We start from the raw sequence: 12,882 nt of genomic DNA, 5'->3' as shown, positions 1-12,882 counted from the left end.
TTTAATTTCCATTTTAAATATATTTGAAAGCAGCAATCACCACCAAAATTGATTTGATCGTAACAATAAAAGATCAGCATTTTGAATAATTGTCACTACAGAAAAAAATCAGCTTGTAGCAATTAGTTATAAATTGTGCTTTACTTCTCCTAACTTTGGAGGGAAGTTTAAGCAGCCAGTGTGAAAAGGCTTCGTGAACTCGAGTAACGGAAAATGAACTAACCAAAACAAAAAGGTAGACGTGGACTAAAGTATTTGCTAAATATAAAAGGAGCGTATTGCATTTTTCATGTTTGTTTTCTTATACTTTGGATGATGTGCATCATGTTCATCCCTATGAAAGCATTAGGATTTTTTTTTGCGAATACTTGCAGTTTTCTTTTATTGTAATGTCATATAGAGGGTCTTTTACGCCAAGAAAAACTTGAACGATAATTTGGTCGTGTCTAGCGCACAAAAGTGATACATGCTTGCAATTTGTTCTATATATGTTTGCACATGTGCACCACTGACAGCCTCCCTCTTACAACTTTACCTCTTACTCCAGCTCCATGCATCATTTTTTTTATTAGGATGAAAAGAGTTGATGCACGCCACGCAACAAAATCAGTTTTATACATTTCCACACCAAAATTAATTAATTTGTTACTATTCTGTGTGTCACTTTTCAACACAATTGCCTTATAAGGCTGCGCTTATAGTGACGGCGATGCAATGTCGCTTCAAAACAAATGCATTGAATTTGTAGCATGCGCTTATAGTAGGCGCGACGGAGCGACCTAAATCTCTGTAGACAGTAAAATTTGATTTACAGCGACGGTCTCACATGTGACAGGCTATAAACCTATCAGATAGCTTCTGATGCAGGGAGAGGGGGGATGTGTGTGTGGGGGATTGTGTGTGTGTGTGTGTGTGGGGGGGGATTGTGTGTGTGTGTGGGATCAGGGCCACCAACAGAAATCATGGGGCCCAGGACAAATGAAAGGAGCAGTCCCCCCCCCCCCCAACCCATAGCGCACCTACCACGGAAATATTTTTTTAGCGCGTAACTTTTACTTAACCCCCCAATACATATAAAAATACACCCCACCCCCCCAATACATATAAAAATACATCCACACCCCTAATACATATAAAAATATACCCCACTCCTCCCCAATACATCTACAAATATACCCCATTCCCCCCAATACATCAACAAATATACCTGTCACGGTTGTGCTCGCACAAACCTGGGTCGGACCGTGTGGCTGAGGTGGGGTTGTATAAGCACCGACCTTAGACCGCGCAGGCTGATCCGGATTGCGCAGTTCGTAGTCGTACATAGCAGGGTCGGGACTGGAGAAGGCACCATCGTCAGTGGACAAGCCAGGGTCAGGATTGGAGACATCAGGGTAAACGTTATCCAAGCGGAGTTTCGGCAACAGGAAGTCAACTAGGTCCCGCTTCAGCGTAATAGCTGCAGGGCGGGAGCGGGTTCTGCGCGTGTGGCGACCATGGCCCATGGTACTGGTCTTAGGAAGGGATAGGCAGACCGGAGTGGACACACCGCCTGCCAGCACTGGTAAACCAGTGCTTCAGCGCAAGAGTCCAGAGCGAGCCTGTGCAAGGAGAGAGAGAGCTACAGACCTAAGGACTCGTAGACCGGCCTCTGCTATGGAAGGACAGCAGGCCTCAGGGAACAGGGAGCTGAAGTACACACTGGAGAGTCCTCCGCTTCAGCACAGAAACCAGGACACGGTCTCTGCAAGGGAGCGTGAGCAGCAGACCCCAGGAACCAGTAGATAGGCCTCTGCTATGGAAGCACAACAGGCCTCAGGAAACAGGGAGCTGAAGTCAACACTGGAGAATACTCCGCTTCAGCACAGGAGTCAGGAACAGGCCTCTGCGGGAAACCAGCAGCAGTCCTCAGGAACCAGTAGATAGGCCTCTGCTATGGAAGCACAGCAGGCCTCAGGAAACAGGGAGCTTAAGTCAACACTGGAGAGTACTCCGCTTCAGCACAGGAATCAGGAACAGGCCTCCGCCTGAAACTAGCAGCAGGCCTCAGGAAAGCAGGAAACACAGGCCTCTACGTAGAGAGTAGTAGCTGGCCTCAGGATACTCGGGAACACAGGCCCCTGCATGAAGACTAGCAGCAGGCCTCAGGAACTAGGGGAGAGAACTAGAGAGGTTAATAAACCAGGAGACAAGCCCAAGGCTTGTGGCAGAACAGGTGTGACATCCAGGAGGGATTATGCTCGGCAGAGAAGCATTGTGGGGGAAGGCTGTATTTAAAGGTCAGTGAACCAATAGCAGAAGGGGCGTGTGACATTATTGCTTTAATGAGTGAATCCAGGCTGCAGTAAATATCAGGGGAAGTGTTCCAGGACTGCACAGGTCTGTAAGGCAAGGTAAGCAGTAAACTAAGGTGCGAATCCATTGCAATACCCCACTCCCCCAATACATCTACAAATATACCCCAATCCCCAAATACATCTATAAATATACCCCAACCCCCCAATACATCTACAAATATACCCGCCCCCCCATTACACCTACAAATATACCCCACTAATATACACCACTCCCCCCACAATACATCTACAAATATTCCCCGACCCCCCAATATATCTACAAATATACTCCAACCCCCAATACATCTACAAATATATCCCACCCCCCCAATACATCTACAAATATACCCCACTCCCCCCAATACATCTACAAATATACCCCAACCCCTCCAATACATCTAAAAAATACCCCAACCCCCCAATACATCTAAAAAATACACCCCAAAAAAAACATATATAAAATACACCCCAATGCTTATAAAAATCAGGCTTACCTTGGGGATGATCTCAGGTCAGGCCGGTGGCTGCAGGGGGGGTGGCAATAGGGGGCGGGGTCCCGGCGGCTGGCGGGACATCGGGGTGGCGGGGGCCCGGCAGCTGGTGGGAATGTGGGGGGGGGTGGTGGGTGGCGTGGGCCCGGCAGCTGGTGGGACTTCGGGTGGCTGGCGGGGGCCCGGCGGCAGGTCACAGCAGTTGCTGTCGGCCCTGCCCTTCTGCAGGCACCTGTCAGTCCCACAATGGCTGCTCGTGCACGCGCCGGGCCTCCCTCTCATGCCGGTGCGCCAGAAGCTCAGCCCAGCCGACTTCCAGCACTACCGAGAGACCCGGCACCGGGTGCAGCATTTTATTTATTTATTTATTTTTTAACTGGCCCGTCCGCGGCCGGGACCCCTGACCCACGGGGCCAGGGACGCCAACACCGACAGACACCCCTGTTGGCGGCCCTGTGTGGGATTGTGTGTGTGTGAGTGTTTGTGTGATTGTATGTGTGATTGTGTGTGTGATTTGTGTGCAGAGCCGCCAACAGGGGGGGACTGCTGGTGTTGGCGCCCTGGGCCCCGCCCGGGCTCCCTGCGGGCCAGTTCATTTAAAAAAAAAAAAACGCTGCACCCGGTGCCGGGTCTCTCTGACGGCAGCACCAGAAGTCAGCTGGGCTAAGCTTCCGGCGCGCCGGCGTGATAGGGAGGCCCGGCGCGTGCTTGAGTAGCCAGCGTGGGACAAACAGGTGCCTGCAGCGGTGCAGGGCCGGCGACAACTGCTGTGACCTGCCCCTTCACTGTGAGCCACTGCCCCCTCCCCCCCGCAGAACCGCCAGCCCCCCGCCACCGCGCCCCCCCGCAGCACCGCCAGCCATCAGGCACCTGTAACACCGCCCCCCCCCCCCCCCCGCCCCGAAGCACCGCTAGCCCCCGCAGTCACAGCCCCCCGTAGCACCGCCCCCCTCCTGCAGCCACCGGCACACCGCCCCCCTGCAGCCACCGGCCTGACCTGAGATCATCCCCAAGGTAAGTCTGATTTTTATATGTATTGGGGGGTTTGGGTTATTTTTTAGATGTATTGGGGGGGTTGGGGTGTATTTTTATATGTATTGGGATGGTGGGGATGTATTTTTATATGTATTGGGGGGGTTAAGTAAAAGTTGCGCGCTAAAATTAGTTATTCCGTGGTAGGGGCGCTATGGGTTGAGAGGGGGAGCCTGCTCCTTTCATTTGTCCTGGGCCCCATTATTTCTGTTGGCGGCCCTGATTGTGTGTGTGTGTGTTTGTGTGTCTGTCAAGTGAAAAATACTATATGAACAACTTTAAAATAGTAAATTCTCCCGTAATTTAAAGTAAAAGTAAGGTAAATTCAGCATACAAACAGAAATTACAACTCCTCTCCATTTCAGCCTTCCCCCTTGCTCTTGACCCAACCCCTCTGCCTTCCGTCACTCCCCTTGTAGCAATAGATGTCTCCCAAACTTAAATGACAACTTTTGCTTGGGCTACGGAGATGGGAGACGTCATCCGTAGCCGTAGCTGTATCCGTAGCCGGCACTATATGCACTAGATTTATCAAAGAAAATGAATATAAATCAATGGGTTATTTACTCAAGAAAAAATAAATTTGGCACAAATATTTTTTTTTTTTATTTAAATATCTTTTTTTAATTCAATGTATACACTTACAAGTCATACAGATAGATACATATATTGGTGATCCCGTCGAGTTATATGTATATATATAAAATTAAAAAGAAAGAAACAGAGCATATGCTTGTTACAGTTTTCCGCTTTTGAACAATACATCAGGAACTTAGTTTATGTCACCTAATTTTTTTCCTTTATAGCTTGGACTCCTAGAAGCCCTAACCACTCCCTCAAACATGGGAGCGCTTATTAAACTAAAAGCCAATTGGCGTTAACATTGTTTGGATCATATCTACGGGTTATGTTTACTGGGCTTAATTTAGTCTTGGCACAAATATTTTACATACATTTTACTCTACTTTTTGCAACTGGAAGAATTTGATAAATAGATGTATTAGTTGTAAAAATACCAAACAATGCGGCTATGCATCAAGATGGTGGACTTTGCTCCAAATGGGAGCAAACATTAGCATTCTCTTAAATTTGACACTAAATAAATGAAAACTTCACCAGCTATAAACACAAATGGGTATACATCTCATTATAATACTGCTTAGCACTGATTTTATTTCCCCCTCTAAACCCTCTTATAACCACTTCCCCCAAAACACTTACTGGTGCAAGTGGAGAAAAATAGGATCAAGTCATATTATTACATTGATGCAATTTGTACCTGTGTTTGGAGCAGTTTCAAATTTGTATATAGCATAATCTCTTCTGATTATATACGGAACAGATTTTAACATTTATTATATATAGAATGTTTCTATCATTATTTTACATTTAAGAGCTTTAGGTGTAATACTTTTCAGGCTGCGGCCAAGCAGGGAACGGGCGCGCTGGCACTCGTGCGCTGCGCCCTGCTCGGCCGGGTGATTCGTGGCCAGCAAGGAGCACGCTCGCCTGGGGGCGCGCTTGCGAGCAGCAAAATCAAATTTGCTTGCTCTAAGTGCCGAGTATGCGCAGGTGCTTGCTCACGCTGGCCACATACATTGTCGCAATGTGTTTCATCGCGGCCAGCGTGAGTGCGCCCCCCAGCTCAGCGCCACCTTGGACGAGGCCTTAGGCATGAGAGAGCCTTCAGTATACAGTATGAAACCCCAAAGGTGCCCCAGAAGCCTTATATTTACCTTTTACTCTACTGTAGTGTATGATGAACACACCACATACTATAGACCATAAGATACACATACTCAAATCACTCAAATCTTGAATGTGCCTCAGATGTGCTAATTAAGCAGACAGAACCACACTGTCAGGTGACTTTTTAGGCCCATATAACCCCAGATAGAACAGCCTTATGCTGCCTGCAGCACATATCCAAGTGGCACATTATAAGTGACAGGACTACTGCACAACTCAAGTTTAAAAGGAAGTTCAAAAGAAGTGAAGAAGAAGTGGACACCCCCAACTGGCCCTGATTACTGCATTTGAACTACGCTGGATAGGAGGATATCATCTATACCAGACTGCATCATTACTGCTGTGATGCTGCCTTTACCATTTATATTTGCTGTGACTTCACTTCTTCTCAAATTATGCACTTCTTTTTACCAGCCTCAGTATGTCTCTAACTCTATTCATATATCTCCATCTCTCCTTCCTTCATCACTTCTCTGTTCACATGAACTCCTTTCTTACCTGCGCCCTCTGACACCACACAGCTATATCCCCTGCACTAAAAAACACCCCTATAAATCATCCTCACACATCCTCTTTCTATCCATGCTTCTCCTCCTTGCTTCTGGCGATATCTCTCCCAATCCTGGTCCCTGCCTTATTCCTACGCTCGTCCTCGTCTGCCAATTGCAAACACTACTCCTTCTGGTGTTAACCCCTCCAACCTCATACCCATCCCCTGCCACCCTTCCTCCTCTCTCCCTTTCTCCTGTGCCCTTTGGAATGCTCGCTCCCTTTCTAACAAGTTCCTCTCTGTACATTACTTTTTTCTCTCTCACTCTCTGCTCCTATTTGCTATAACTGAGACCTGGCTCACTCAGTCTGACTCTGCTTTGGAAGCTGCCCTCTCCTATGGTGGCCTTTCCTTCTCCCACACTGATGGCAGGGGTGGAGGCGTGGGCTCCTGCTCTCCTCTCTCTGCCGTTACCAAACCCTTCCTATTCGTGTTACATAGTTACATAGTTACATAGTAGATGAGGTTGAAAAAAGACGTACGTCCATCAAGTTCAACCTATGCTAAATTTAGGCAACAGATACTTTATCCTATATCTATACTTACTTATTGATCCAGAGGAAGGCAAACAAAAAACCCCATTAAGGGGAAAAATTAATTCCTTCCTGACTCCAAGAATTGGCAATCGGATTAATCCCTGGATCAACATCCTTCCCATGTATACTTATGTGGTATATCCCTGTATACCTTTCCCATCTAAAAAGATGTCCAACCGTTTTTTGAACAAATCTATTGTATCTGCCATCACAGTCTCCATGGGTAATGAATTCCACATTTTAACTGCCCTTACTGTAAAGAACCCTTTCCTTGCTGGTGAAATTTCCTTTCCTCCAACCTTAAGGGATGGCCCGAGTCCTTTGTACTGCCCGTGGGATGAATAGTTCTTTTGAAAGCTCCTTGTATTGTCCCTGAATATATTTGTATATAGTTATCATATCCCCTCTTAGACGCCTCTTTTCTAATGTAAATAAATTTAATTTAGCCAGCCTCTCCTCATAAATTTGAATGTCCATCCCCTTTATTAATTTGGTGGCTCTTCTCTGCACTCTCTCTAGTTCCATAATGTCTTTTCTTAGGATTGGTGCCCAAAATTGTACTCCATATTCAAGGTGTGGTCTTACTAATGCTTTGTAATGGGGCATAATTATGTTTACTTCCCTTCCATCCATTGCCCGTTTGATGCAAGATAAGATCTTGTTTGCCTTTGCAGCTACTGCATGACATTCCTCCATCTATTGCTTTTCCCTCCTTTGAGGCTCACACTGTCCAGATTTTCTCTCCTCTCCCTGTCCATGTGGCGTCATCTATCGCCCACCTACCTCTACTCATCCCCCTTCTGCCTTTCTCTCTCACTTTGAATCCTGGCTCTCTTTCTTCCTCTCCTCAGACTCCCCTTTTCTTCTCCTTGGGGACTTCAATTGCCACATTGATGACCCCTCTCTCCCTTGGGCTTCCCGCTTTCTTTCTCTAACCTCTTCTTTTGGCCTTCAACAGTTGACTGCAGCTAGCACCCACAAGGATGGCCACTACTTAGACCTGGTTTTCACTAAAAACTTCTCTCTCTCCGATTTCTCCATTCCCCTTTTCCTCTCTCTGACCATCACCTCATCTCATTCTCTCTATCTCGCTTCTCCCCTTCTCCACCTCCATCTACCCCCCGGTTCTGCAGAAACCTGCACTCTATTCACTTACCTGACTTTGAGTCCACCTTACGCTCCTCCCTCTCCTCTCTCAGTTCTGCTACAGACCCTGACAACCTGGTCAGGAACTACAACTCGGCCTTGTCCTCCTCTCTTGATCTACATGCCCCGCTTTCTCTCAGCCACCCTCGCCCTTCTAACCCTAGACCCTGGCTAAATTCCCACACGCGCATGCTGCGTTCCTCCACTCGTTCCTCTGAACGCCTCTGAAGGAAATCTCACACTCTCGCAGGCTTCCTTCACTCCAATTGTATGCTATCCTGTTTCAACTCTGCCCTCTCGCAAGCTAAACAAGCCTACTTTTCTTCACTAATCAACAAGCACAAGTTTAACCCACGCCGACTGTTCTCTGTCTTTGATACTCTACTCAAACTACCCTCAGCTGCCTCTCCTTCCTCCATCTCCGCTCAGGACTTTGCTGACTATTTTAAGGAAAAGGTGGAATCCATACGTCAGAACATCCCCTCTGTCTCTTCCTCCCATCCTACACCTCTTCCTAACTCTCTTCCTGCCTTCCTTGACTCTTTTCCCACTGTCTCAGAGGAGGATGTGTCGCTGTTGATCACCTCTTCTCCCTCTACCACTTGCCCTCTTGACCCCATTCCCTCCCATCTCCTAAAACCTCTTGCTCCTACTATAATCCCTACGCTCACACACATTTTTAACTCCTTCCTCTGCTCTGGAACCTTTCCATCCTCCTTCAAACATGAAACAGTCATACCATTACTCAAAAACAGCAAGCTTGACCCTACCTGTCTTTCTAACTATCGTCCTGTCTCCCTCCTGCCTTTTGCCTCCAAACTCCTTGAACGTCTTGTATTCTCTCGCTTGCTCCATTTTCTCAACACCTATTCTCTCCTAGACCCTCTACAATCTGGCTTCCGCACTGCTCACTCCACGAAAACAGCCCTCACTAAAATAACTGACGACCTCCATGCTGCCAAAGACAGAGGTCATTACACTCTGCTCATATTACTCAACCTCTCTGCAGCATTTGACACCGTGGACCACCCTCTTCTCCTTCACTTTCTCCATACTCTTGGTATTCGGAACAAAGCTCTATCCTGGATCTCATCCTACCTCTCCCATCGTACTTTCAGTGTCTCTTCTGCGAACGCCTCCTCCTCCTCTATTGATCTCTCTGTGGGTGTACCCCAGGGCTCTGTCCTGGGACCTCTTCTCTTTTCTCTGTATACACTCTCTCTAGGTGACCTAATAACATCTTTTGGGTTTAATTATCACCTCTATGCTGACGACACGCAAATATACTTTTCAACACCTGACCTTACACCTGCTGTACAAACCAAAGTTTCTGAATGTCTCTCTGCTATATCATTCTGGATGGCCCTCCGCCGCCTTAAACTCAACATGGCTAAAACAGAGCTCCTCATACTTCCTCCCAAACCTGGCCCTACTACCTCCTTCCACATTACTGTTGGAACTACGATCATTCACCCAGTAGCCCAAGTACGCTGCCTAGGTGTCACACTCGACTCCTCTCTCACATTAGCCCCTCACATTCAAAACATTTCTAAAACCTGTCGCTTTTTCCTCCGCAATATAACAAAGATACGCCCTTTCCTCTGTTGCTCGACTGCTAAAACTCTGACTCAGGCCCTCATTCTCTCCCGTCTTGATTACTGTAACCTCCTGCTGTCCGGCCTTCCTGCCTCTCACCTGTCTTCCCTACAATCTATATTAAATGCTGCTGCCAGAATCACTCTACTCTTTCCTAGATCTGTCTCAGCATCTCCCCTCATGAAATTCCTCTCCTGGCTTCCGATCCAATCCCGCATCTCTCACTCCATTCTTCTCCTCACTTTTAAAGCTTTACACTCTTCTGCCCCTCCTTACATCTCAGCCCTAATTTCTCGTTATGCACCATCCAGACTCTTGCGTTCTTCTCAAGGATGTCTTCTTTCTACCCCCTTTGTATCAAAAGCTCTCTCCCGCCTTAAACCTTTTTCACTGACTGCCCCACACCTCTGGAATGCCCTTCCCCTCAGTACCCGACTAGCACCCTCTCTATCCATCTTTAAGACCCACCTTAAGACACACTTGCTTAAAGAAGCACATGAATAGCACTGTGGATATTCTGAACACATGATACATAAAGCTTGGCCCACTGCAGACGCACTTACCAGAACTCCCTCCTACTGTCTCTGTACGTTCTCCCTACCTACCAATTAGACTGTAAGCTCCTCGGGGCAGGGACTCCTCTTCCTTAATGTTACTTTTATGTCTGAAGCACTTATTCCCATGCTGTTATTTATTTGATTACCACATGTATTACTACTGTGAAGCGCTATGTACATTAATGGCGCTATATAAATAAAGACATACAATACACTCAGAACAGTGATGAACAAGGTTTATGACACTACAAGGTTTACAGGGTTTACAAGTTTTCTAATGTGCATTACAAAGTTTGTCTGAAACAACAACCAAGGCAGACAAAACCCTGGTTGAAATGGAAATCTCAAACTACAGTATATGGAACTAATAAACCCAATAATTCTTGGAACATGTCCCTCCCAAGAAGCTTAGAAATGGAAGGTACACAGATATGTAAGCATAAAGGGACATGAGTGTAAATAAAATCAGGTGAATGAGAGAGAAGGAAGCAGATCAGACTCACAATGTTAATATGTAAATATTGATATCGTAATAAGTGACTTTGCTTGAATATACGTGTATATCAAGTGAGGAGGACGAGATTATTCAATACACTGTGATATAGTTTACTTTTTTATTGCCATATACATACAAATGACTACTAAAAATATGTGAGTCCAGTCCTTATTGCAATAAATGAAATACATTTTTTTAAATGAAAATAAAAATCACAAAATTACAATTTATATTTTTGTAAGAAGTTAATTTTTTTTATACAATTGCTGAACGTATTGCTTGTGGCAAGTTAGTTTTAAACCTATTGACAGACTGCAATATATCAGTCTGAAACGTACTTTTTATAATACAGTATGTAACAATTGTTTTTGTGTTTATATTCCTTTTGGCGGAAAACGACAGCACAGGGAAGAGAAAACCAAGGGTACAAGCAGCATCATTTAGCTGAGGAGACTTACAGGTACTGTACAAGAGTAGAAGAATATATCATTCATTCATTTGATCCTCCATGTTTTAAATTCTATTAGTTTATTTGAATCATATATTGTTTTTACTGTTGGTAGAGCCTACAATCCATGAGTGTAGGCATCTCCCTCAATTATGTCCTAGCTGTGCAAATCTATGTTATGCACTTTGTGTACGTAAATTAAGAAATCTCACAAAATTAGGTATTCTCATGCTTTTCAATAAACTAAGATTGCATACTCCCCCAGAAATCTCACCTCTGCAAGGTTGGCATAATTGTAGATTTTAATGGAGAGGAGAAGAAGCCATATTGTGTCAAATAAAACACATTTGATGAGGAAACGTGCGTGCGAAAGAGATATAGTTTGTAGCGATCCTTCTGCACAAATCATTCTGAATTAATATATCATGAAATTGAATTCTGTTTGGGGTGATTTTGCATTTCACATCTCAAGGTTTAATAAATAGGCCCAAGAAATGGCCTATTTGGTTCTAAGTATACAAAACAAATCATTTGTTGACATTAGGAAGCAGTAGAAAAGTTTATATTACTCGCATGATAATACGATGTAAAAAATGTTTGGGAATATGTAAATCAACTCTACCCAACAAGTTTGTGTGAGATGTACAAAACGTTTGTTAATTTGACGCAACTCTAACAGAGGGAAGAGTAAATAGATGGCACAAGGCATGATGTTGATTGCATCAACTTGTCACAACCACCTCCCTGTGGCCTGAAATCATCAAACTCTGATTAGCAAAAAATGGGGTATTATAGGACAAAAAATGCTGTATTTTTAAGGTGCAATCATCAACTTGGTACTGCTAAAGAAAACGCATTTTTTATCATAGCCGATAAAAAATATTTGGACTGGCACCAAAATTATTAAATGTAGCAAGATTTGTCATTTTGTTGCTAGTAATCAAGTCCCAATATCTATTGGAGCCGGTCTATCACAAAGAAAATACCGCATTTTTTCACTACTACAGGCTAGCGTTTTTTACCTATGTAATTACTGGCCATTACATACATGGGCATAATGAGCTAAACCAACATGAAATAGGCGATATAATATTAAACCCACATTTTACTATTTATCAACCCCTTCGTAGCACAAGTGTTCAGTTAGTCATGGGTTTCCATGACCAACTGACCACTAAGGGCTATAAAGGGGTAATACACAAATAAAAGTTCACTACCTACCCCCCTTGGCTATCTTAGTGGCTAGTTGCAATGGAATGCCTTAGAAACTGCTAAGGCAAACAAAAGGTTAAGCCCTACCCTCTCCCCCAGGGCCATACCACCCTCCCTGGTGCAACTACCCCGAAACACCCAGACCCTTTACCTCCACCCCCTAACCAACAAACATAACCCCCCCCCCCTTCCCCCTCTGTTGAGTAATGGCCAATATGCCTATTAACCAAATGTGGCTAATAGGGCTTTGGGCCACTATAAAAAAAAAATAATAATACAGTAACTAAAAAAATTAAAAATTACATTATTAATAAAATTATAAAAAAAAAACATTTTTAAAGAGACATTTCAAACCTAAACCCATTGATTATCACTAGCTACCTAAGTCCTCCCAATCGGGGCCTAAATAGCCACATTGGCAATCTAAGGCTATGCTTATAGTGCCGGCAACGGCAACACAATGGGTGACGTCACCCGGCGACACCCGCGAAAGTTATGTTTCGCCGGTCGGTGGCATCGCAGGATTCCCGCAATTTGATTTGTTCAAGGGCCGTCATGTGACGCGATGGCCCTTGAAAAATCAAATTCTACCGGCGTCAAGTTTTCGCGACGGTGACGTCGCTTGTCGCCGTCGCGTGCACTATAAGCGCACGCGGTGGCGGCAATGCTTTTGTTTTTAGGCGGCGTCACCGTCACTATAAGCACGGCCTAAAGCTGTAATGCAATTTGGTAA

General features: G+C 45.1%; 1 protein-coding gene across 6 annotated transcripts in view; it reads left to right on the top strand.

Annotated features, from left to right (window-relative positions):
- TEX14 (testis expressed 14, intercellular bridge forming factor) overlaps window positions 1–12,882 on the top strand; it is a 541,240-nt gene that overhangs the window by 370,759 nt on the left and 157,599 nt on the right. For all 6 annotated transcript variants that reach the window (XM_075589773.1, XM_075589772.1, XM_075589771.1 and 3 more), the window contains exon 26: window positions 10,892–10,949. In XM_075589773.1, coding sequence (XP_075445888.1) covers window positions 10,892–10,949 — 58 coding nt within the window. The remainder of the gene's footprint in view (window positions 1–10,891; window positions 10,950–12,882) is intronic.

Source organism: Ascaphus truei, chromosome 3 (genome assembly GCF_040206685.1).
Source record: "Ascaphus truei isolate aAscTru1 chromosome 3, aAscTru1.hap1, whole genome shotgun sequence".
NCBI classification, from domain to species: Eukaryota; Metazoa; Chordata; class Amphibia; order Anura; family Ascaphidae; genus Ascaphus; species Ascaphus truei.
Note: the sequence above shows the minus strand (reverse complement) of the source record. Positions and strands in the feature narration are given on the sequence as shown.